Source organism: Saccopteryx leptura, chromosome 1, assembly GCF_036850995.1.
Source record: "Saccopteryx leptura isolate mSacLep1 chromosome 1, mSacLep1_pri_phased_curated, whole genome shotgun sequence".
Taxonomy (NCBI): Eukaryota; Metazoa; Chordata; class Mammalia; order Chiroptera; family Emballonuridae; genus Saccopteryx; species Saccopteryx leptura.
In genome coordinates, this window is record NC_089503.1 from 263,712,646 (window position 1) to 263,739,216 (window position 26,571).

General features: G+C 42.9%; 1 protein-coding gene across 1 annotated transcript in view; it reads left to right on the top strand.

The window, feature by feature from the left end:
• PIWIL2 (piwi like RNA-mediated gene silencing 2) overlaps positions 1-26,571 on the top strand; it is a 42,568-nt gene that overhangs the window by 8,431 nt on the left and 7,566 nt on the right. The window contains exons 7-20 of the mRNA XM_066361094.1: positions 1,440-1,557; positions 2,651-2,775; positions 3,940-4,020; positions 4,333-4,446; positions 4,739-4,927; positions 5,726-5,810; positions 6,470-6,559; positions 9,114-9,254; positions 10,822-10,935; positions 13,081-13,269; positions 15,584-15,685; positions 16,238-16,354; positions 17,890-17,978; positions 19,259-19,364. Of these exons, the coding sequence (XP_066217191.1) occupies positions 1,440-1,557; positions 2,651-2,775; positions 3,940-4,020; positions 4,333-4,446; positions 4,739-4,927; positions 5,726-5,810; positions 6,470-6,559; positions 9,114-9,254; positions 10,822-10,935; positions 13,081-13,269; positions 15,584-15,685; positions 16,238-16,354; positions 17,890-17,978; positions 19,259-19,364 (1,660 nt within the window). The remainder of the gene's footprint in view (positions 1-1,439; positions 1,558-2,650; positions 2,776-3,939; positions 4,021-4,332; positions 4,447-4,738; positions 4,928-5,725; positions 5,811-6,469; positions 6,560-9,113; positions 9,255-10,821; positions 10,936-13,080; positions 13,270-15,583; positions 15,686-16,237; positions 16,355-17,889; positions 17,979-19,258; positions 19,365-26,571) is intronic.

Sequence of the window (26,571 nt, forward strand, 5' to 3'; positions counted from 1 at the left end):
TAGATAGAGCATTAGACTGGGACGCAGAGGACCCAGGTTTGAAACCCCGAGGTCACTGACTTGAATGCAGGCTCACCAACTTGAGCGCAGGGCCACCACCTTGAGTCCAAAGGTCACTGGCTTGAAGCCCAAGGTCTCTGGCTTGAGCAAGGGGTCACTCGCTCTGCTGTAGCCCCCTGTCAAGGCACATATGAGAAAGCAGTCAGTGAACAACTAAGGTACCATAATGAAGAATTCATGCTTCTCATCTCTCTCCCTTCTTTTCTGTCCCTATCTGTCCCTCTCTCTGACTCTCTCTGTCACTGTCAAAATAAAAAAACATAGCAGAGCTGAGCACATATGACAGATCTGGAAAAGAGGGTGAAATTGAACCTTAGCTAGTGAAAGGTAGTTGGAATGGCCTGTTGTGGAATGTGAGGGAAGAAGTTGAGCACTTACCAGAAGGTAGAACTCTTATCTGGAAATGAATTGACAAATGTTCATGAAACAGAAGAGTGTGAGAGTCTTTACAGGTCTCTGTATTGACTGGGAGAAGACATGGATTCTATAAATTTTGAGATTGTAGATCTGGACCTTTGAAGCTACAATGTGAGGAGGGTGCCAGGCCCCTGAGGGAATACTGAGAGGCTGTATTACAGGGACTGATCATCCTGTAGCTTTCTGGTACTACGGGAAGGGAGTCTAGAAAGACATCTTTGAATATTGTATTCACATACATGTACATGCTATATATGAACTTTGCAGAAGCTTTTGAAGTGTAATGTTAGCATTTCAGTGAGTGAGTGGTTTGGTGTTCAACTATGTATATTGGATTATGACTTTAAACATGCTTGATCCTTTTTAGCCTTGGATTTGTTTAAATTTTGCTGTTACAGAACATGCTGTGTGTTACTGTGATGTAATGGAATAGTCATGGTACAAAGCTGCTAGAGTTTTTCAAAACTAACATTTGTGGTAATGAATCAGTAAATATTGAAATTTTCTTGAGTGAGAAAAGGTTAGAGTAAAATCTGATAATAAAGTTTTCTTGGAACGCAGCCATACACATTGATAGACATACTGTCTGTGGTCCTTCAGTGTTGTCTGCAGAGAGTAGTTGCAACAGAGATCATCTGGCTGGCAAAGCTGAAAATATTTACTACTTGGTCCTTCACAGAAAAAGTTTTCTGATTCTGTGATCTAAACTCTGGAAGAGTGTGTACTAACATGCTAAGGCATTTCATGGGGGGGCGGGTGAAATTACGAGTTTTTATTTTCTGTGAGCAAGGATCCTTGGTCTAAGTTCTTTATTAGTCAGGAGCAGTATTTGACCTTTTAATATGACTACTAGATGGAGCAGTAGTTATAAGAGACTGCTTTTCTAAAAATCTATTGCACAGTGGTAGTCAAGACTACTCTTTGAGTCAAATTGCAATAACATCCTCTTCATTACTTTCTAGCCCCAATGTGGAATGCAAAAGCATGAGGTTTGGCATGTTGAAGGAACATCAAACTGTCACTGGAAACGTCACTGCTTTTGATGGATCCATTCTCTATCTGCCTGTTAAGCTTCAACAAGTGAGACCAAACAGAAAATGTACTTTCAGATAAAACCTAAGAGTGTTCTAGTGCTTTGAATGGTGGGAAATCATAAACTTCTGAACATTTGAGTTGTACTTTCTAAGATGAAAGTTAGACTTCTCCATAAAAAAGAAATGACAAACTGAGAAACTTTTACATTTGAGTTCTTCAAGAAGTCCCTTTATAAGAGGAGTGGTTGGAACCCTCTGACCTCAGTGACAAATAATGGTTTCAGAATTCAAAGGGTTCTTATGCTAGTTCTCCACTGGTTTCTCTCACCAATCAACCCTCCCTCTTCCCTCCCTCCCTCCCAGGGTGGATGGGGGTGTAGCTCATAATTGCTTCACTTTGGTTGTTTATTATTATTATTATTATTTTTTATTAAATTTAATGCAGTGACATTGATAAATCAGGGTACATATGTTGAGAGAAAATATCTCTAGATTATTTTGACATTTGATTGTGCTGTATACCCCTCCCCCAAAGTTAAATTGTCTTCTGTCACCTTCTATCTGGTTTTCTTTGTGCCCCTCCCCTCCCCTAACCCCTCTCTCCTTCTTCACCCCCTCCCCCCCTCCCCCAACCCCCCGCCCCTGTTGCCATCACATTCTTGTTCATGTCTCTGAGTCTCATTTTTATGTCCCTTCTATGTATGGATTCATCTTAGTTTTTTTTTTCTGATTTACTTATTTCACTCCGTATAATGTTGTCAGGGTCCATCCATGTTATTGTAAAAGATCCGATGTCATCATTTCTTATGGCTGAGTAGTATTCCATAGTATATATGTACACTTTGGTTGTTTATTGATTGCTTGTCATATGTGCCTTCATGGGGCAAGCTCAGGGCCTCAAACCAGTGACTTCAGCACTGCAGGTCAATGCTCTATCCACTGTGCCACCACAGGCCAGGGAGTAAATCCAGTCTTAAATCCTGACTGTCATGCTGTGATTTTCTTCCAGTGTGGGCAGCAAAGTGAGGGACAGTAGAAAACATATTTAAGGTATTTTAGTGTTTTCTGGACACAGTTGGATTAGATTAGGGCTTGGTAGTTTTGTCGTTTCTTTTTATTTGCATATATTTATTTGTTAGGTTCTTGAGTTAAAAAGTCAAAGGAAAACTGATGGTGCCGAGATCAGCGTTAAGATTCAGTTGACCAAGATTCTGGAGCCCTGTTCTGACTTGTGCATTCCCTTCTACAACGTTGTTTTCCGTAGGTGAGAAAACAGCTGACGCCTTCTTTTCTTTAACCTCAGCTTTATATTTGTAACAGTGCTCTTCAAGGTGTTTAAATTCTACTGCACTACAGTACATTATATAGATGAGTTTGGAAACATTTAAGAAATAAGTGCATGATACTGTGGGGAAGTTACTCAAAAGTTATCTCAAGTGATTGACCAGATTTGGATATATGAAAGTAGGTTTGAGGTAATTGATGGGAGATGGATTCAGGAACTTTAAAAACAGGTGTTTAAAGTACATATTTAATGTATTTAATGGTGTTAGTGATGAGGCTACTTCAAGAGGCAGTGTGTAAAAATTTTTACTAGAAGAATTTTCTTCCTGGTTCCTTGAAGTTTTGGATACAGACAGACATAATTTTTAAACTTTTTAAAGACTTAATTTTCATAATGTTATTCCCACACCACTTTTTTTTTTTTTTATACAGAGACAGGGAGAGAGTCAGAGAGAGGAATAGATAGAGACAGACAGACGGAAACAGAGAGAGATGAGAAGCATCAATCATTAGTTTTTCATTGCGACACCTTAGTTGTTCATTGATTGCTTTCTCATATCTGCCTTACCGTGGGCCTTCAGCAGACCAAGCAACCCCTTGCTCAAGCCAGTGACCTTGGGTCCAAGCTGGTGAGCTTTGCTCAAACCAGATGAGCCCACACTCATGCTGGCGACCTCGGGGTCTCAAACTTGGGTCCTCCGCATCCCAGTCTGATACTCTATCCACTGTGCCACCACCTGGTCAGGCCACTTCTTTTTTAATGAAACACAGTCTAATTTCTGTCTACTAAACTTAACTGCCAGAAACAAACATTACTTCGTTCATCAGACTGATATCCACAAGTTTAGGAACTGACTCTCTTACATGCTCTTTAGTTAAGGGTGAAAGTAATATAAATTGAGCCTCCATTTTTGGTTACCTCGTAAATAAGAAAAGCTGCAGTTACCTGTGCCCCAATATAAATGCCATGGTGATTTTTTTTTTCTTTTTCAAGAGTGTTTTCGTGATGATAAAAGCTATATTGGGCACAGGGCATCAATGACTCTGATCTTTTAAGCTTGCAAAGGAAATGTACCTAAAAGTAACAGAGCTTTGTTTTTTTGGATTCTTCCACTAGAAAGCCCATTCTTGCTCTATATTTCAGGGTAATGAAACTTTTAGACATGAAGCTTGTGGGGAGAAATTTCTATGACCCAATGAGCGCTATGGTGCTGCAGCAGCACAGGTAGGTGGTGGTTTCCTCGTTCTCCCTTCTGAATGTTCTGGAAATAAATTTTTCATTGGAAAAAAAAAACATATTTAGGACAACAATCTCAGTATTTTATGATAGTGAATACAATTTATCAGTTAAATCTCTTTCATAGTTTAGTATTTTAGTAAGTTCACAATAATACTGATTTAATTGACTGTTTCCTGGTGCTTGTTTGTTGTTACCCGGGAAAGGCAGTATGTGCGCCACATATTGTTTCAGAGAGGGGCATGGAAGTGTCTGTGAGTCTATTAAAACCCTAAGGTGAAAGCCTGCTTATCTCTTCAGACTGCAGATTTGGCCAGGCTACGCAGCTAGCATCCGGAAAACAGATGGTGGTCTCTTCCTGTTGGCTGATGTCTCCCATAAGGTCATTCGCAGTGATTCTGTGCTGGATATCATGTGAGTGAATGAGTGGTAGTGGGGAATCTACCTTTAAGAAGCTGTTTTATAAAAAACTCAGTCATAGGTGGTAATAAATATAGATTAACCACTGTTGTTTGGGTTTTAAATTGTAGAACAGATGAGGAATGCTGAATGGAAATGCTTCATTCCATAAGCCTTGCCAAGGTAGAGGGGGATTGTGTTTAAGTCTCTGGTTAACAAGACTTGGTTTGGTTTAATACACACTAATCCCTTTCCTATTGCTCTGTGTATACAAATGTGATCCAGACATCTTTGTCTCTTTCCAAAGGCATGCCATGTATCAGCAGAACGGAGAGAACTTCCAGGACAAGTGCACTAAGCTTCTGGTGGGCAGTATTATCATAACCCGATACAACAACCGCACCTATCATATTGATGATGTGGATTGGAATAAGACTCCGAAAGATAGCTTCACGATGGCTGATGGGAAGGAGATCACATTCTTGGAATACTATAGGTAAAGAGACTGAGCTTGGTTGGGGGAACATAGTCTACCTGGAATATTGAATTCCACTGTGGTGAACAGTGGGAAACTTCTAAAATAATTGGATTGGTAATGCACCTAAGAAGGAATGAACTCCTTTGTGGGATTAGACTTGAATATGACACCCTTACACATTCATTCCTTTTAGTACTTTTGAAAGTGATTTTATAAATTAATCTCAGGGCTTTGAATTGTATTTCCTTTGCTGGTTTGAAGTCTGGTTGGAAAGATTAGATGCAAGTCATTAATCATTCGGCTATCATTTTGGCTTTCTAGTTGCCTAAGTCCTTTAGCCTGATGCAGTTTTAAACAAATTCTTTCTTTGACCTTAGTCTATTTCTCCTCTATTTAATTGCAACAGTAATTTGACCCTTCTTTTTGCAGTTATGCTAAGATGAGTTTTTGATGGACCTTTGACAAGGATATTATGTAAATTTGCAGCTCAGTCCTGGTTAAAAGACAGACTATCTTGCTTTAAGAGTAGTGATGCTGCCTGACCTGTGGTGGCGCAGTGGATAAAGCGTCGACCTGGAAATGCTGAGGTCGCCGGTTCGAAACCCTGGGCTTGCCTGGTCAAGGCACATATGGGAGTTGATGCTTCCAGCTCCTCCCCCAGTCTCTCTCTCCTCTCTCTCTCTCTCTCTCTCTCTCTCTCTCTCTCTGTCTCCCTCTCTCTCCTCTCTAAAATGAATAAATAATAAAAAAAATTAAAAAAAAAAAAGAGTAGTGATGCTGCTTCTGAAATTACTTCCTGCCTCTGTCCTACTGTAGCAAAAACTATGGCATCACAATTAAGGAAGAGGACCAGCCACTGCTGATCCACAGGCCCAGTGACAGACAGAATAACCAAAGGATGGTAAGTGGGGGTGTCCATCAGCCGTCGTGGCCTTCTTCATGGCCTTGGAGATCAAGGCACAATGACTATGGTGTGGTTGGGGAGAGCTGTTGCGGAGTTCAGTCTATCTGCTTTTTGGAGATGCCGTAGGGTTTGCTTTTGATATCTCCATAACGAGGAGCTAAATGTTCGCGTGAGCAAGTTAGATTACAGAATCAGGAGAATTTGCTGCTAAAAATTAAAACACTGGATTCATTAGGGAAGTTTTAGACAGTTTAAGAAGGCTGGAGCCAGGGGGAAGTACATTGACACCTGACTATTCTGTCTTACATGTGAATGCTGAGGATTGACAGGCTAGGGTAAGGTTCAGGCACCAGCTTGAGAGGATGTATTGTCTTGGCTTGTCTGGAAGCTCAAGAGGGTCAGGATTTTTTTCTAGTTCCTTTTCCTTTTGATAGTCTCAATATTCTTCCATTTACCTGATAAAATAGCTGTAAGTGTTGTGACAGGGGAAAGAATAAAATACCCATAGTACTTCACTGCCCTTTGGAGTTTTCTATTCCTTAGTTTGCCAGTGACAGCACTGCAGGGCCAGCACTGGGCATAGCATGTCCTCTACAGGACAGGGACCAGGTTCCTCTCTTACTGCTTTATTGTCCCTCTTATTTGTCTCTTCAAAGCTGCTGAAAGGTGAAATCTTGCTGCTGCCTGAGCTTGCCTTCATGACTGGGATCCCTGAGAAGATGAAGAAGGACTTCAGGGCCATGAAGGTGAGAAATGCTTGCTTTGAGCAGATAGAGCCAGAGTCATTCCACGCTTGCATCCTTACCTGAGTAGGTCCATTCTTCCATGTTCCAGTTTTCCTCTCTGTAAACCTGATCCATGCCTCTTCTACACACTGAAAAAGCCAGTCAGAGCTTCATTTTGGCAGTTGTTAGAACAGTAGAGTGACCAGATTATAAGGTAAAGGGAAACAAATAATTCAGCCTTACTAGTCTGGTGGATGACTGTGAACTGGTCATTTGGTCATAAATGAGATTCTTTGAGAGCACTGAATTTTTAAAAGCATTTCTAATAAGCCTTCAGTTTATTTGAAAGGATGGAGGAGATAATGTACGAAAAAGACAGCAAGTCAGAGGATGAGGTAAAAGGGTAGAAGTTTTTTTTGTGTGGGGCCTAGAGTATCCTGGAAGTTTTAGGCTTTGTCTCTGTGGGAAGTAGCTGAGGAGCAGAGATGGGTCTGTACCCTCAGAGCTTCATCTCCCCACTGTAACTCGTGGGCCTTTCCCCATGGCCTCAGTCTTCCCGTCTGTGTCTGTCTTGTTCCTGGACCACGCTTGTCTCAGATGCCACGTATCTTTAGTAACATCATAAAGAGCCTAAAAGAATGCTTATCGCCCTGGTCGGTTGGCTCAGCGGTAGAGCATCGGCCTGGCGTGCGGGGGACCCGGGTTCGATTCCCAGCCAGGGCACATAGGAGAAGCACCCATTTGCTTCTCCACCCCCCCCCCTCCTTCCTCTCTGTCTCTCTCTTCCCCTCCCGCAGCTAAGGCTCCATTGGAGCAAGGATGGCCCAGGCGCTGGGGATGGCTCCTTGGCCTCTGCCCCAGGTGCTGGAGTGGCTCTGGTCGCAGCAGAGCGACGCCCCGGAGGGGCAGAGCATCGCCCCCAGGTGGGCAGAGCCTCGCCCCTGGTGGGCGTGCCGGGTGGATCCCGGTCGGGCGCATGCAGGAGTCCGTCTGACTGTCTCTCCCCGTTTCCAGCTTCAAGAAAAATAAAAAATAAAAAAAAATAAAAAAAAAATAATGCTTATCATTCCTGTAAGAGGTTTCTTCCGTGTTCACCTTCTGATACTTCTATGTTTAATATGTGGGTCAAGGGGCCTTCCTTAAATTCCCAGTTCCTAATGACTTTATGATCACAGAGCTATCTATATAAAACTCCATAGACTTACTGACCCTGACTGCCTCTCAGAGAACAAGAGCTGTATAGTTTTTAGTCCCAGAAGAATAAATAAAGAACTCAACTGTGAGATTCAGAATCTTCATTCACACGTGTTAGGTACTCACTCAACAATAAAGATGTAGAAAGCAGCTATCAGGGGCTAACCTCTGGACAAAAGACACAAAAACAAAGACTTGTCTTATGGTGACATTAAATGATGGTGTGGCATGATGTAAAGTGGAAGCCTGGATATTGTTTTCCATTATGTTATGTTTAGCTGTGTGCCAGGCACAGGGCATTTTTCCCCCAGTTTTTTCCAAATATTAAACAGGTAAAATCAAGCCCCATTAGCACTTGTTTCATAGAATCCTTTAGGAATTTTTAATTCAGAACATGGTTTTGAAAAAGAAGTAAGACTTAAATGTCATGAGGGGAAAGGAACAATAACATTATAATTCTTTTATAATTAAATTTTTAATCTTACACCTTATTAATCTTCCTGAGAGAGATGTATTAAAGTTCATAGAGGTATTTGAACATTTCTACAGATTTCAATGTGAAGGAAGTCTCTTATGGAACCATTTAAGACTCATTGGGGTTTATTTAACCTCATATTGAAGAAAGTAATACTAAAAACTAATTATCTGGCCTGACCAGGCAGTGGTGCAGTAGATAGAGTGTCAGACTGGGATGCAGAAGGACCCAGGTTTGAGACCTCGAGGTCTCCAGCTTGAGCGCAGGCTCATCTGGCTTGAGCAAAAAGCTCACCAGCTTGGACCCAAGGTCACAGGCTCAAGCAAGTGGTTACTCGGTCTGCTGAAGGCCCACGGTCAAGGCACATATGAGAAAGCAATCGATAAACAACTAAGGCTGGGGTCCCCAAACTTTTTATACAGGGGGCCAGTTCACTGTCCCTCAGACCGTTGGAGGACCAGACTATAAAAAAAACTATGAACAAATCCCTATGCACACTGCACATATCTTATTTTAAAGTAAAAAAACAAAACGGAACAAATACAATATTTAAAATAAAGAACAAGTAAATTTAAATCAACAAACTGACCAGTATTTCAATGGGAACTATGGGCCTGCTTTTGGCTAATGAGATGGTCAATGTGCTTCTCTCACCACCAATGAAAGAGGTGCCCCTTCCGGAAGTGCGGCGAGGGCCAGATAAATGGCTTCGGGACCGCATGCGCCCCGTGGGCTATAGTTTGGGGACCCCTGCACTAAGGTGTCGCAACAAAAAACTGATGATTGATGCTTCTCATCTCTCTCAGTTCCTGTTTGTCGTCCCTATCTATCCATCTCTCTCTCTCTCTCTCTGTCCCTGTAAAAAAAAACCAAAAAACTAATTATCTGCATTTTAATTTTATTTAGGATTTGACTCAGCAGATCAACCTGAGCCCCAAACAGCACCATAATGCTTTGGTATGCTTGATACAGAGAATTTCAAAGAATGAGACAGCCAGCCATGAACTAACACGATGGGGACTCTATCTGCAGAAGGATGTACATAAGGTAACCCAGAGGGTGTGTATGGTGGGGGGGGGGGGGGGCAGGAAGCCAGAGACTTTGAGCTCTGGCACTGAGTGCCAGCTTGCTATGTTATCTGATTTTGGAGCTCTTGCTTTATTATTTTATATTTTTTTTAAATTTTACTGGAATTTTCTGGAGTTAATTTACCCAGTACTTCTTACATAGTTTTCCTCTGTATCTCCCAGGGATCCTTGCTGTTAATTTTTAGTCAATTAGGTAGCAAAGAAATATTGACTTAAATTTTACTCATTTTCAGTTTTCCAGACCACATTATTTTCATAAGCATGAGATGAGTCTGATTCTTGACACTTTTGTTAACATGAATATTGTTATTGTGTTCAGATGGACTTTTATAATATTAAGAAAACCATTAAAATTTTTTGATCACAGGTAAACTGTGTGTGTTTTTTGTCTTTAGAAAGCAAACCGTAGGTCCTGGTCGGTTGGCTCAGTGGTAGAGCGTCGGCCTGATGTGCAGGAGTCCCAGGTTTGATTCCCGGCCAGGGCACACAGGAGAAGCGCCCATCTGCTTCTCCACCCCTCCCCCTCTCCTTCCTCTCTGTCTCTCTCTTCCCCTCCCGCAGCCAAGGCTCCATTGGAGCAAAGTTGGCCCGGGTGCTGAGGATGGCTCCATGGCCTCTGCCTCAGGCGCTAGACTGGCTCTGGTCGCAATGGAGCAACGCCCCGGATGGGCAGAGCATCGCCCCCTGGTGGGCGTGCCAGGTGGATCCTGGTCGGGTGCATGCGGGGAGTCTGTCTGACTGCCTCCCCGTTTCTGGCTTCGGAAAAATACAAAAGAAAAAGAAAAAAAAAGAAAGCAAACCGTAGAGGTCATTGATAGTAAAAATTCTCCATAATTACACTTTACCAGAGATAATCATTACTAAGTGTGGACTCATTCAATTTTCTAAGGTGCGTACCTTGCTACTTAAATTTTTGCAAAAACAGGATTTTATTACATGTAGTTAGAAAGTGATTTTAAAGGTTGTAAAGTAGTCCATAATAACGAGATATTATCAATCTATCAATAGTTATCTTCCTATTTGGGGGTATTCAGGTCTAACTGATTTGTTATTCAATTTGTTTTCTCATTATGTTTATACCTTTTCTTCCAGCTTTTCCTTTGTATAAAGTAGAATAGTAGTTTGCATTCAGCATTGTTAGGAAACTTTACCTTAATTTTCTTTCAATTTTTCCCTTAAAAGATATGTAAAGATTTTATATTCCTTTTCACTTTGAAACTGTTGTTGTTTTACATGCATTCTCTGCTTCTAAAAGGACAATGTTTTCTGATCCTTTTCTTGGGAGACTATGTTGGAGGCTTCAGTAATTAAAGAGCAGTGCCTATCGAAGTTTTATCTGCATATGTCCAGAGGTTTATTGACATGGACTCTCACTGCTAGCAGTTCCATTTTCCTGCTTTTCTGAGAAGTTATAGTAGAGACAGGTCTATGTTGTGGAGCTGACCAGGCCCCACAGAGAACAGTATCCATGTTTTTCTGAAAAGTGTTTGCAGATGGCTGTCATAGATACTTTCTTTTCTGTTTAGATTGAAGGACGTGTTCTGCCCATGGAAAGAATTAACTTAAGAAACACTTCATTTATTACATCTCAGGAAGTAAACTGGACTAAGGAAGTAACCAGAGACTTTTCCATTTTGACTGTAAGTGATTTTCAAGGTGATAAAGAGAGGATCAGTATTCCTAAAATGGTAGAAATTTGGAAGGAGGAATGATTGTGTCCTTTTTCATTTTTTAAAAATTGACTTTGGGAGGGAGGGAGAGAGAGAGAAACAAATAAAGAAATATCAATTTGTTGTTCCACTCATTTATGCATTCATTGGTTGATTTTTATGTGTGCCCTGACTGGGGATTGAACTCACAACCTTGGCATATCGGGACAACACTAACCAACTGAGCTACCCAGCCAGGGTTAGTGTCCCATTTTTGAGGGAAAGTTCCAGCTGAATTCCCATCTTTAATTATCTACTAAACAGAGTACTTCAAACTAATTAGTTTTTAGTGGTAAGCCTTTTACTTGACCATGGGCTTAGGAAAAGAAAAGAAATTGCAATGGTAATTCATACAGTGCCAGCTCACCACCCACTCTTCCTTTCTCTGCCCTCTTCTTTCTCCCTGGGGTTTCCTGGAAGGTGTTTTGTTTTGTTTTTTACAGAGACAGAGAGAGGGATAGATAGGGACAGACAAGAATGGAGAGAGATGAGAAGCATCAATCATCAGTTTTTCATTGTGGCACTTTAGTTGTTCATTGATTGCTTTCTCATATGTGCCTTGACCGTGGGGCTACAGCCTACCGAGTAACCCCTTGCTTGAGCCAGCGACCTTGGGTCCAAGCTGGTGAGCTTTGCTCAAACCAGATGAGCCCACGCTTAAGCTGGCGACCTCGGGATCTCGAACCTGGGTCTTCCACATCCCAGTCCGACACTCTATCCACTGCGCCACCGCCTGGTCAGGCTGGAAGGTGTTTTTATTTATGAAACAGGCAAAATTAAAACAGTTCCCTACAAAGAGAACCAAAGAACAAAATGGCATGTACTTATTTTTAAATGTTTTTGGCTAACCTGGTCTTTATGGCCACATATAAAGTAACATATCTGTTTCTAAAACTTGTGTGTGTGTGTGACAGAGAGAGAGAGAGAGGGACAGACAGACAAGAAAGGAGAGAGATGAGAAGCATCAATTTTTCATTGTTGCACCTTCATTCATTGATTGCTTTCTCGTATGTGCTGTGACGGGAGGCTATAGCAGAGCGAGTGGCCCCTTGCTTAAGCCAGCAACCTTGGGCTTCAAGCCAGCAACCTTTGGGCTTGAGCCAGTGACCATAGGGTCATGTCTATGATCCCACACTCAAGCCAGCGACATCCCAGTCCGACTCTATCCACTGTGCTACCACCTGGTCAGGCTGTTTCTAAAACTTTTTATTGAAATATATTTTAAAAGAATAAAGTACACTTTTAAGTGTATAGCTTGATGAGTTTTCACAAGTTAAACAGACCTGTGTAATGAACAGGTCTGTTAAGAAACAGAACTTTACCAGTGCCACAGAAGCACCCATCCATGCTCCTAGCTACCACCTATGTCTCACCTTACATACCCCAAGAAGAGCCACTACCCTGACTTTTAACAGCATAGATCTGTTTCAACTGTAACCATCCAGTAAACATTCTTGTATGTTCACCTTAATTTTTTCGACCTTGTATTAGTGAGTTTCACTTGTGTCGTTAGGTTGGTTGTAGAGCTTCCACTCTCAATGCTGCATAGTATACCATGTCCTAATATACTTACCACATACATCTGTGTTAGCAAGAGAATGAAAAGCAATTTGTTTTTTGTTGTTTTTTTTTGTTTTTTATTAAGTGAGAGGTGGGGAAGTAGAGAGACAGACTCCCGCATGCGCCCTGACTGGGATCTGCCCTTCTGGGGCTGATGCTCTGCCTATCTGGGGCCGCTGCTCTGTTGTTCGGCAACCCAGCTATTTTAGAGCCTGAGGTTGATGCTCGGACTAATCAAGCCATCAGCACCCGGGGCCAACTTGCTCAAATCATTTGAGCCATGGCTGCAGGATGGGAAGAGAGAGAGAGAAAACGAAGGGGGAGGGGTGGAGAAGCAGATGGTTGCTTCTCTGTTCCTTGACAGGGTATCAAACCCAGGACATCCACACTTTGGGCTGATGCTCTACCACTGAGCCAACTGGTCAGGGTGCAATTTGTTTTCTAATATCTCCAGGATATGAGTTTGGAGTGTTCAAGTTATGGGAAGTACTAAAAATAGCTTGTGGTTTTTCCTAGGTCCCCATGCATTTCTGGGCAGTCTTTTACCCAAAGAGAGCAATGGACCAGACCCGAGAACTGGTTAACACGTTAGAGAAGATAGCTGGCCCCATTGGCATGCACATAAGCCCACCATCCTGGGTTGAACTAAAGGATGATCGAGTAGAGACCTATGTCAGAGCCATTCAATCCATGCTGAGAGCTGAGGTAAGAAATTAATTTGAGTAGATTTATAGGATGTCTGTTCTAACATACTTTGAATATCTAATTTTAAATAACCTTGGTTATTTGGCTGCTGTTGATGCTGTTTAGAAACCTGTCTTACTTATCTGCACATGGAATACTGAACTAAGAAAATAGCCCTTATAATACCCTTCAGTTAATTTTGCTTCTCTCATTTTATGTTGGCACTCTCACTCACTTTAGTGTTCTGTTCATCACGTAATTGGCTCAGAGAACAGCTGACTTAACTTGAGTTCGTTATCTATATAGAACATACTGTGCTCAGAAAGCAACTTCTTGGGCCAGGTGCCATCTTACACGACTCAGTACTGAGCTGCTCCAGTCTGGTTTGCCTCTAGATTTAAATTGCTCTAGTGATGAACTTAGCAGTTGGCCCATCAGCTTAGTGCTGATAGCTGATCAGGATCATTGAAGTGAGCAGGTCATAGTCCTTACCACTCAGTTCAGATCCGCAGTTCTTACCTGTTGTATGTACATAAAAGAGAGGAGGAAGACGCAGAGGAAAGAAAAGCAGAGGAAAGTTTTTGGAAGTGATTAGTCCTGGAATTGAAGATCAGTTTTTGTGGCAGCAATACTAAAGTTAGATTATCTTGATGTCATAGCTTTCTTTGTTTGCTCCACCACTCTAGGTGTTATCCATCAATAGCAGCACACTCATGTTCTCTTTCTCTTTTCATTTCCTCCTGGCTTCCCATGCCTGCTGTAACCTACACGGCCTCCCCCAGGCCTGGCCACTGATAAAGTCTGGCTTTCAAAAGAACAACCCAGTTTAGTACATCTACTCCCCCATTTCACAGCTTCTTGTGTTCTCTTCCTAAGAATGGATTGCCAACAGTTTTCATGCAGCACGGATAGGAGTTTCTTTCATAATGTTTACCGAATTTAACTCACGTTGGTCTTGCTGACTCTCTGTGATCTTGATGACATTCTGTTTTATTATTCTCTTTGTTAGGGGTCACAAACTCGGATATCTGTTGGAGCCAGATGAGTAACACAGATGAGGGGGCCAGGAGGGGATTATAATGAACTAAAAAAAGTAAACCTCATAACTGCAGATAAAAGCCCAGCATTGTCAAATTGATTTTTAATTTGTTTTCAATATAAGCCAAAAACATTTGCATATGTGTATATTTCCCTATGTTTACATGTTAATAATAAAAATAACTTATAAATCATTGTAGGGAGTGCAAAGCCATATCTGTTTGCTAGATCTAGCCCATGTGTGCAGCTTGTGTTCTACGTGACTTTGGAAGTTCTTTGATGGGATTGCTGGAATGTCCCCTGAGAAGTCTTTATCTAACACAAATCTTGATTTGAAATAGAATACTATTGATTCACAGTTTATAGCTGTTTCTGCTATGAAGGGTTGGCAACTCTTATTTTACTAGAGTGCTACTTTTCTGTATTCAGACTTTGAAAGATCCTCTTTTTTTTTTTTTTAAAGCAAAAGAGAGAGAGAAACAGACACAGACAGACAGGAAAGGAGAGGGATGAGAAGCATCAACTCGTAGTTGTGGCACCTTAGTTGTTCATTGATTGCTTTCTAATATGTGCCTTGCCCAGGGGGCTCCAGCCAAGCCAGGGACCCCTTGTTCAAGCCAGTGATCTTGGGTTCAAGCAATTGACCTTGGAGTTTCAAACCTGTGTCCTCAGCGTCCCAGGTCAACTATCCACTGCACAACCGCCTGGTCAGGCAAGATCCTATGTTTTTATTACTGGATCTCTAAAGCAGTGAAGGGTAGAGGGTGTTGATACGAGATGTGTGACTGGAAGTATCATTCTCTCTCCTAACCAGTGAGAGAGAGTGCTACTTACAAACTTGGCAATAGCTTTATTGCCATCTGCATTTGATCCTCAGTTGTTCCTTGTGGTATTGCATTCCATGTGTCCTCAGTTAAAGTTCTGTGGTATGAATAAGTTGTTTAGTTTACTAAAGAGAGTGGTAAAAACATTACAGAGAACTGAAAGCAGCAAGTAATAAGTAACCCTTACATGTTTTTAAATATGGTTCTTTCCTAGTCATCTTAAGTCTCCTAATAAGTAAATGAGGTAATCTACTCTTGGTAATTTTTGTTAAGATACTACATATCTATGCAAAGAAGCCCTGGATCCAGCATTCCGGTTCAAGGACGCTTTTCTGTGTTAGAATGTACACTATCTTTTTTCAGTCTCCTCTCTACCTTAAAGGTGCCTTGGCTTTGCAGACTCTCAAACTGTCTCCAACTGGAGTCCTGTCACAGTTCCCAAGCCTGATCTACATATACTTTATCTTCTTAAGGGGAAGATACAGATGGTGGTGTGCATCATCATGAGCACACATGACGATGTCTATGCGGCTGTTAAAAAGCTGTGCTGTATGCAGACTCCAGTGCCTTCTCAGGTGAGTAGGAGCTGGGCAGGAGGCACAGATGGAAACTAACCTCTCTTAAGGCTTGAAAAGACGGATGTCTGTATGCATAAAGACTAAAGTAACTCTTAGAAGCTAGCATGTGGACAACCTCCTACAAAACTTCCCCGTATTAGAGTAACCTGGAGAATAGCAGATGCTCTTCATGAATGCTGCCTTCATGTTCTGTTCCCAAAAGAGTACTTTCACTTGTTCAAAGGGTGGATCTCTGAATGGTTTCCCATGACTGTTCTGAGAGTACAGGTTTCACTCAGAGGAAAACTGTTTTCCTTTGATGACTGAACAGTTTTTACTCTATATTTTTGAAAGTTTTTATTTTTAATTTTTTTAAATTTTGGTTTGTGTTTGTGTTTGCACATGTGCCTGCCTAGAATTCCTAGAGTTAGAGATTTTTGTAATGCAAAGTGTGTCAACTGCTAACTGGAGTTTCTTAAGCACATTTAGTGTATACTTTGAATTGTTTCCATTGTTGTGGGAGAGATTGATGGTATCCCCCCCCCAAACCCTTTGGTCCCTTCATTATAGGTCATCAGTATCCGAACCATTAGTCAGCCCACCAGGCTTCGGAGTGTGGCCCAGAAAATTTTACTTCAAATGAACTGTAAATTGGGTGGTGAGCTCTGGGGAGTGGATATTCCTCTGGTGAGTGATGCTGCTATGTCTTCATTCAGTCCGCCTCTCCAGAATATCTTGCCTCCCTGTTTCCCTCATAAAGTAGCCGTACTTCCAGTGCTCAGTAGTCTGAGTCAGCATTTTCCAATCCCCGGTCTGGGGACAGCCAGCCACAAATTTCCTGCTAGTCTGCGAAAGAATCACCACCCTGATGCTGTGTAAAGGTTACAGACCCAGTGATCTGATCTTAGTCAAATTCGCTTGTGGTCAGGGGGATTTCTGCCTTAGCGGTCCCTGAAATAATTGTATGTTCACGGGTCCCAAGTGTGAAAAGGTTAAAAATTACTGATCTAAATGATTCGTTGCCAGTTTCTTTTTTTTTTTTTTTTTTTGTATTTTTCTGAAGCTGGAAAGGGGGATAGACAGACTGACTCCCGCATGCGCCCGACCGGGATCCACCCGGCATGCCCACCAGGGGGCGACGCTCTGCCCACCAGGGGGCAATGCTCTGCCCCTCCGGAGCGTTGCTCTGTCACGACCAGAGCCACTCCAGCGCCTGGGGCAGAGGCCAAGGAGCCATCCCCAGCACCCGGGCCATCTTTGCTCCAATGGAGCCTCGCCGCGGGAGGGGAAGAGAAAGACAGAGAGGAAGGAGAGGGGGAGGGGTGGAGAAGCAGATGGGCACTTCTCCTGTGTGCCCTGGCTGGGAATCGAACCCGGGACTTCTGCACGCCAGGCCGACGCTCTACCACTGAGCCAACCGGCCAGGGCCTCGTTGCCAGTTTTTGAATAGCCCATGAGCTAACAATGGTTTTTGCATTTTTTTAATGGTGAAACAAAAATAAGGCTAATATTTTCTGACATGAAAATTATGTCAAATTCGCCTGACCAAGTGGTGGTGCAGTGGATAGAGCGTCGGACTGCGACGCGGAGGACCCAGGTTTGAAACCTGGAGGTCGCCAGTTTGAGTGTGGGCTCATCTGGTTTCAGCAGGGCTCACCAGCTTAAACCCAAGGTTGCTGGCTTGAGCAAGGGATCACTTGGTCTGCTGTAGCCCCCTGGTCAAGGCATATATGAGAAAGCAATCACTGAGAAACTAAGGTGCCACAACAAAGAATTGATGCTTCTCATTTCTCTGCCTTCCAGTCTCTGTTCCTCTCTCTGTCACAAAAAAAAAAGAAAGAAAATTATGTCAGAATCATTTGTCCTTAAATGCAGTTTCATTGGAACATTTGTTACTCCTTTCCATGCTGTCCATGCTGCTCTTGTGCTAAAATGCTGAACAGTTCCTGCAGGGCCACGTGGCTCACAAAGTCCCAGACATTTATTTACTCTTCAGTATTTTCTAAAAAAAAAAAAAAAATGAAGTTTGCTGATCTCTGGTCTAGATCTGTGACCCTGACCCTGTAGAGTGTTTCAAAAAGGTCAAATTCATTCCATTCTTTCTCTTCCTTTCCCAGAACTTACTTTCATATGTTGCTTTGGGGTTCATATAATTAAATAATAATTAAAGATGGGGTGATAGATTACTTGTGTTTTTTTATTTGTTTTGTTTTCTAACACAGAAACAGTTAATGGTAATTGGGATGGATGTTTACCATGACCCCAGAAGAGGCATGCGCTCCGTGGTCGGCTTTGTGGCAAGCATCAACCTGTAAGTACTCCTCCTCTTGCCATTTGGCTTGGTTGCCTTGTTGTTGTTTTTAAGAGAGAGAGAGAGGGAGACAGGCAGGGAGAGAGAGACAGGAAGGGAGAGAGATGAGAAGGATCAACTTGTAGTTGCTTCACTTTAGTTGTTCATTGATTGCTTCTAATACATGCTTTGACCTCACGCCAAGCCAGTGACCCCTTGGTCAAGCCAGCGACCTTGTGTCATGTTGATGATCCAGCACTCAAGCCTGCAACCAGTGTTCAAGCTGGCAAGCCCATACTCAAGCTGATGAGCTTGCACTCTAGCCAGTGACCCTTGGGGTTTAGAACCGGACCCTCAGTGTCCCAGGTCAACACTCAATCTGCTGTGCTGCCACCAGTTGGGCTAGTTACCTTGTTTTGATACCTAATCTTAGTATAAATACAGCAAGTATTTTTTGAATATTTCACATTATAGTAAAAGTATATTTCCTTTTACCTAAGACATAAAAGTATACCCAACTCCTTCCTCCTCTGTCTCCCTTTGATATTGATTTACACAGTCTATTTGCCAAACTTGTCACATGTGTAAGTTTGTTCTCTGGCTGCAGTGTACTCTCCTTCAGAATGGGAACTGTGACTTGTCAGTGGTGTTTTTTCCCTCAGAAATTGGGAGGGGGGGTTGTTTATTTGTTCTGATTGTAAAAAATAAGGCATTCTCATGCAAATATTTGCAGAAATTTAGAAAGTAACTTTTTCATGGCTCATCTTCCAATAACTATTACCTAAGGTTTGATGTTTATGTATTTCAGGTTCTCTTTTATGCATATACTAACACACATAGCTGCTGTATATATGTATACACAAATGGCCTAGTCCTAGTTATAGTGTCCCTCAGCCTGATTTTTTGTACTTAAAGTGTGTATTTTGGACATTTCCCCTAATCAATACAAGTAAATCTCAACCAGTCCTCCTTACCTGTTGTATGGAGTTTATCGTGTACCATGGCACTATTTATGTAACTAGTCCTCTATTGCTGAACATCTACATTGTTCAGTTTTTTTCAACTGGAAGCAATTTTGTGGCAAGTATCCATGGTTATGCCTATATGTTTACATTCTGCAAATGGCTTATATATATCTTTTACCCACCTCACTGTGTGTTCTTCCATGTAACATAAAAGCACTTACTACTTAATTGTTGAATTGGTACACAGAGAAGCCTGTATGTGCTGACATGCGTTCTGTGGGCCTTCCTCTCTGAGTGTATGTTCATCCTTTCTCTCTCTCTCCTGCCTCTACCCAGCACGCTCACAAAGTGGTATTCACGAGTGGTATTCCAGATGCCTCATCAGGAGATTGTGGATAGCCTGAAGCTGTGCCTGGTGGGCTCGTTAAAAAAGTTTTATGAGGTGAGGAGAATGTAAATTCTGCAGCTTCAGGGTTTGAAGGACTGCCTACCTGAGCATTTTAAGTGGAAGTCTGATTTAGTGGAAGGGATCCCACATTGATGGTAAGTTTTAAGCAGACGTAGGAATTAGTCCTTAAGAGCTGAATGCTTGGACTTGGTTTGGTAAGTTATGATTATTTCCCAGGATATCAGCCTCATGCCTGCAGACAGTCTTCCTACCCTTATCAGGGAAATGGGGGGTGGTAAATTTCAGCAGTTAAAGCAGGTTATGAATTTACTCAGCTTTATGGCTGTCATTAGGCACTGACTCCTTTCACTTTGATTTAAGACAAATGCTTCCCTATTAATTACCCCTAGAACTCAAAGGAATGCTAACCATGGAGAATTGCAGTCATTAAGCTGATATTGGGTCTGGAAAAATGAACTAGCAAAATACTGGGTTTTACTTTGGCCAGGACATCAAAGGAAGCATTGATAAGTAATTTTCATTTCTCAGGGTCAGAGTTAGTGCTTTGCATAGAGATTAACCAGCAAGAAATTTAATAATTTTGTGTGATTAAAGGCAGTCTATGGAACTCTGCCTTGTTTCTTTTTAGAGTAACATTTCCTGTGGTGCCCTTTAAATAGTTTGATACTGTTTCAGTATTGATTAGACACTATGTAGGCATCAAACTATTTCTACAATGTCTAGCAATCAGTAAATAATAACTAATAATATAAATCCAAGAAAAACAACAGAAAATTGATCCTGATCCACAGAGTATTCAAATAATTGAGTAATCAGACACATTTAAAAATAGGTTCACTTACCCAGTGGATAGCTTCATACCACACTAGATTACAACCCTACTATCTCCACAAGCAGCACACTCAAGGGGTGGACTCAATCATTACCAAAGCTCCACTTTAGAATTGTCTTTTTCTGTAGTTGCGGCTGGTCCTCACAGTTCATCGGCTAGGGTTCAGTCCCCCCCAGTGATGCCAACAGCAATCAAGGCTCAGGACAGTGCACACAGCAGCACACCTAGAGCACCCAGCTTGGTTGACTGGGGAGGCTGTGCTACTTAGCCATATAGGACACCAGTTACACTAGGCCACTTTATCAACTCTGGGAGATACAGCAGCTCTACCTAATACATAGAAACAAACACAGGGAAGTAGCCAGAATATAGAGACAAAGAAACATGTCCCAAAAGAAAGAATAGGAGGAATCTCCAGAAAAAGAACTAAAGGAAATGGAGGCAAGCAAACTACCATATACAGAGTTCAAAACACTAATTATAAGGATGCTCAAGTAACTTAGAACTTTAACAGCATGAAAAAGGACATAGAAACGATAAAAAATAATGAATCAGAAGTGAAGAATACACTAACTTAAATGAAGAATAATTTACAGGGAATCAACAGTATAGTAGATGAAGCTGAGAATCAGATCAGTGATTTGGAATATAAGGAAGCAAAAACAATCAGAACAGTAAAAAGAAGAAAATCCAAAAAAATAGGGATAGTGTAAGAAGCCTCTGGGATAATTTCAGGAATACCAACATTCACATTATGAGGGTGCCAAAAAGAGAAGAGAGAACACAATAAATTAAAAACCTATTTGAAAAAATAGTGAGAAACTTTCTTACTCTGATGATGGAAATAAATATACAAGTCCAGGAAGCACAGAGAGTCCCAAACAAAGTGAACCCAAAGAAGCCCATACCAAGACACATTATAATTAAAATGCCAAAGGTTAAAGACAAAAAGATAATCATTTTTTGCTAATTAAGTGAGAGGCGGCCTGACCAGGTGGTGGCGCAGTGGATAGAGCATTGGACTGGGACCCAAAAGACCCAGGTTCAAGACCCCGAGGTCGCCAGCTTGAGTGTGGACTCATCTGGTTTAAGCAAAAGCTCACCAGCTTGAACCCAAGGTCACTGGCTCAAGCAAGGGGTTACTGGTCTGCTGAAGGCCCACAGTCCACAGTCAAGGCACATATGAGAAAGCAATCAATGAACAACTAAGGAGTCGCAAGGAAAAACTAATGATTGATGCTTCTCATCTCTTTCCATTCCTGTCTGTCCCCATCTATCCCTCTCTCTGACTCTCGCTGTCTCTGTAAAAAGAAAAAAAAGAGAGGAGGCAAGGCAGAGAGACAGACTCCTGTATGTATCCTGATTGGCAAGCCCCTTATGGGATGATGCTCTGTCGTTCTGGGGCATTGTTCCATTGCTCAGCAACCAGGTAATTTTTAGCGCCTGAGGCAGAGGCCACCAAGCCATCCTCAGCACCCAGGGCCAACTCACTCCAATCAATAGTGCCATGGCTATGGGAGAGTGGAGGGGAGAGTGAGAAGAGGGAGGAGTAGAAAAGCAGGTGGTTGCTTCTCATGTGTGCCCTGACTAGGAATTGAATCCAGGATGTCAAGCTGATACTCTACCACTGAGGCAACCAATCAGGGCAAGAGAATCAATCTTTTTTTTTTTTTTTTTTTGTATTTTTATGAAGCTGGAAACAGGGAGAGACAGTCAGACAGACTCCCGCATGCGCCCGACCGGGATCCACCCGGCACGCCCACCAGGGGGCAATGCTCTGCCCCTCCGGGGCATCACTCTGTTGCGACCAGAGCCACTCCAGTGCCTGGGGCAGAGGCTAAGGAGCCATCCCCAGCGCCCAGGCCATCTTTGCTCCAATGAGCCTTGCTGCGGGAGGGGAAGAGAGAGACAGAGAGGAAGGAGAGGGGAAGGGGTGGAGAAGCAGATGGGCGCTTCTCCTGTGTGCCTTGGCCAGGAATCGAACCCGGGACTTCTGCACGCCAGGCCAACGCTCTACCACTGAGCCAACCAGCCAGGGCCAAGAGAATCAATCTTAATAGCAAGAGAAAAGCAGACAGTTACCTATAAGGGAGTTCCCATGAGATTGTCAGCTGATTTCTCAACAGAAACTTTGCAGGCAAGAAGGGAGTGGCAAATTTTCAAAGGCTGAAAATCAAGGACCTGCAACCAAGATTACCCAGGAAAGCTGTCATTTAGAACTGAAGGACAAAGAGCTTCTCAGATGAGAAAAGGCTAAATGAAGTTCATCATCACTAAACCAATATTACATGAAATGTTAAAGGGTCTTTCTTAGAAGAAGAAAGAAAAAAGATAAAAAATATGAACAATACGCCTGACCAGGCGGTGGTGCAGTGGATAGAGCATCGGACTGGGATGCCAAGGACCCAGGTTCAAGACCCCGAGGTCGCCAGCTTGAGCACGGGCTCATCTAGTTTGAGCAAAATCTCACCAGCTTGGACCCAAGGTCGCTGGCTCGAGCAAGGGGTTACTCGGTCTGCTGAAGGCCCACAGCCAAGGCACATATGAGAAAGAAACCAATGAACAACTAAGCTGTCACAATGAAAAACTAATGATTTATGCTTCTCATCTCTCTGTTCCTGTCTGTCTGTCCCTGTCTATCCCTTTTTCTGACTCTCTCTCTCTGTCTTTGGAAAAAAAAAAAAAGAACAATAAAATGGCAGTAGCCTGACCAGGTGGTGGCACAATGGATAGAGCATCAGCCTGGATGCTGAGGACCCAGGTTTGAGGCCCCCAGGTTGCCAGCTTGGGCACGGACACATCCAGGGTTGCTGGCTTGAACATGGGATCATAAACATAAATTCATGGTCGCTGGCTTGAGTCAAGGGGTCACTGGCTCAACTGGAGACCCCAGATCAAGGCACATAATGAGAAAGCAATCGATAAACAACTAAGGTGCCGCAACTATGAGTTAATGCTTCTCATCTCTCTCCCTGTCAGTCCCGCTCTCTCACTAAAAAAAAAAAAAAAAAAGGCAGTAAATAGATATCTATATCAACAATTGAATCTATTCAAGAAATGAACAAACAACAGAAATAGACTCAGATACAGAAAACGTTTGGATGGTTTCCAGGGAAATGGGTGATAAAGGTGAAGGGATTAAGAAGTACAAATTGGCCTTGGCCGGTTGGCTCAGTGGTAGAGCATCGGCCTGGCGTGCAGGAGTCCCAGGTTCGATTCCCAGCCAGGGCACACAGGAGAAGCGCCCATCTACTTCTCCACCCCCCCCCTCCTTCCTCTCTCTCTCTTCCCCTCCCACAGCCAAGGTTCCATTGGAGCAAAGTTGGCCCGGGTGCTGAGGATGGCTCTGTGGCCTCTGCCTCAGGTGCTAGAATGGCTCTGGTTGCAACAGAGCGACACCCCAGATGGGCAGAGCATCGCCCCCTGGTGGACGTGCCGGGTGGATCCCGGTCGGGCACATGTGGGAGTCTGTCTGACTGCCTCCCTGTTCCCAACTTCAGAAAAAAAAAAAAAGAAGTACAAATTGGTTGTTGCAGAGTAGTCATTGGGTGTAAAGTACAGCATAGGGAACATTCTAAAGCAGGGGTCCCCAAACTTTTTACATAGGGGGCCAGTTCTCTGTCCCTTAGACCGTTGGAGGGCCGGAGTATAAAAAAAACTATGAACAAATCCCTATGCACACTGCACATATCTTATTTTTAAGTAAAAAAACAAAATGGGAACAAATACAATATTTAAAATAAAGAACAAGTAAATTTAAATCAACAAACTGACCAGTATTTCAATGGGAACTATGCTCCTCTCACTGACCACCAATGAAACAGGTGCCCCTTCCAGAAGTGTGGTGGGGGCCGGATAAATGGCCTCAGGGGGCCGCATGTGGCCCGCGGGCCGTAGTTTGGGGACCCCTGTTCTAAAGAATGAGTATGGTGTCAGATGGTTGTAAGACTTAACCAGGATGATCACTCAGTAAGTTACATAGTGTCTACTCACTGGACTATATACCTGAAACTAATAACATTGTTTGTCATCTGTAATTGAAAATTAAAAAAAAAATGAATAAAAAATAAAAATAATGCACTTAATATTCTCAAAGAGATAAAAAGATAACATTAAGAGTTTTAGGGGCTCTGACTGGTTGGTTGGTCAGCAGTAGAGCATTGGCCCAGCGTGTGGAAGTCCCGGGTTTGATTCCAAGTCAGGGCACACAGGAGAAGCAACCATCTGCTTCTCCATCCCCCCCCCCCATTTCTTTCCCTCTCACAGCAAATATTCTGAGCAAGTTGGCTGTGGGAGCTGTGGGTGGCTTCCTGGCTTCACCTCAGGCACTAAAAATAGCTCAGTTGCTGAGCAACACAATAGCAGCCCCAGATCGGCAGAGCATTGCCCAGTAGGGGGCTTGCCACACGGATCCCAGTTGGGGTGCATGCAGGAATCTGTCTCTGCCTCCCCACCTCTCAAAAAAGAAATGTCAAAAAATTGGAAACTATAGCATAGGCTAGGAGGCTCAGCTGGTTAGAGCATTATTGTAATGTGCCAAGATTGTGGATTCAATCCGTAGAAGATACAAGAATCTACCAATTAATGCATAAATGGGTGGAACAGCAGATCTAAAAAAGTCACTAAATAAAAAGTTTTAAAGAATTGGAAACTGCCTGACCAGGCAGTGGCGCAGTAGATAGAGTGTCAGACTGGGATGCAGAGGACCCGGGTTCGAGACCCCAAGGTCGCCAGCTTGAGTGCGGGCTCATCTGGTTTGAGGAAAAGCCCACCAGCTTGAACCCAAGGTCGCTGGCTCCAGCAAGGGTTTACTTGGTCTGCTGAAGGCCCACGGTCAAGGCGCATATGAGAAAGCAATGAACAACTAAGGTGTTGCAACACGCAGTGAAAAACTAATGATTGATAGTTCTCATCTCTCTCCGTTCCTGTCTGTCCCTCTCTCTGACTCACTCTCTTGTCTCTGTAAAATAAAATAAAATAAATTTAAAAAGAGAATTGGAAACTACCAAATAAAAGCAATCGGAATTTCTAGAACTGAAAATTATGCTAACCAAATTTAAACACTCAATGGATGGGTGTATTAGACTGCTAGAGCTTCCATAACAGTCCATAGGCTGAGTGGCTTAAAGGCCACCCACAAAACACAGAAGAATTAGATTACAAAAGTCAGGACTGAAAAACATCATTACTGATACTACAGAAATAAAAAGCATCAAAAGAAGATATTATAGCCTGACCAGGTGGTGGCGCAGTGGGTAGAGAAACGACCTGGGAGGCTACAGTCCCAGGTTCAAAATCCTGAGGTCACCAGCTTGAGTGCAGGTTTACCTTAGGATCATGTTTATGATCCTGTGCTCAAGTTGGCAACCTCAGGATTTCAAACCTGGGACTTTAGCCTCCCAGGTCGTTGCTCTATCCACTGCGCCACCACCTGGTCAGGCCATTGTTTTTTTTGTTTTGGTTTTTTTTTGTATTTTTCTGAAGCTAGAAACAGGGAGAGACAGTCAGACAGACTCCCGCATGCGCCCGACCAGGATCCACCCGGCACGCCCACCAGGGGGCGATGCTCTGCCCCTCCGGGGCATCACTCTGTTGCGACCAGAGCCACTCTAGCGCCTGGGGCAGAGGCCAAGGAGCCATCCCCAGCGCCCGGGCCATCTTTGCTCCAATGGAGCCTCGCTGCGGGAGGGGAAGAGAGAGACAGAGAGGAAGGAGAGGGGGGCGGTGGAGAAGCAGATGGGCGCTTCTCCTGTGTGCCCTGGCCGGGAATCGAACCTGGGACTTCTGCACGCCAGGCCGATGCTCTACCACTGAGCCAACCGGCCAGGGCAGGCCATTGTTTTAATTTTGCAGATGGCTTAAAGTTTGCAGGTTAGCAAAATGCAAGTAAATACAAGAGGGGGCAAAAGTAGGTTTACATAAAAAAAAAGTAGGTTTACATTTGTTTGTATGGAAAATAATACAGCCCTGGCTGGGTAGCTCAGTTAGTTAGAGTATCATCTCCATTCCCCAAGATTGCAGGTTTGACCCCTGGTCAGGGCACATACAGGAATCAAGCAATGAATGTATAAATAAGTGGAGCAACAAATTGATGTGTCTCTCTCCCCATCTCTCTAAAATAAAAATCAATAAATAAAAATATAAAATAACACAAGAATAAACTTGCTCATATTCACAACTGTAAACCTACTTTTGCCCCACCCTTTGTTCTACATTTAGTCTTGCAATGTATTTATTTTAGTCTCTGAAAAAGTCTGTATATTTGTGAGAGAATTAAAGTACAGATGACAAGTAATGTAGTAGTAGTGCTATGAAAATAGCTTTGATCTTTGGACTCCCTAAAATGTCTCAGACTCTTGGGTGCAGAGCGCATGCGTCTCATAATCATATCTCGCCGCACTGTACTGA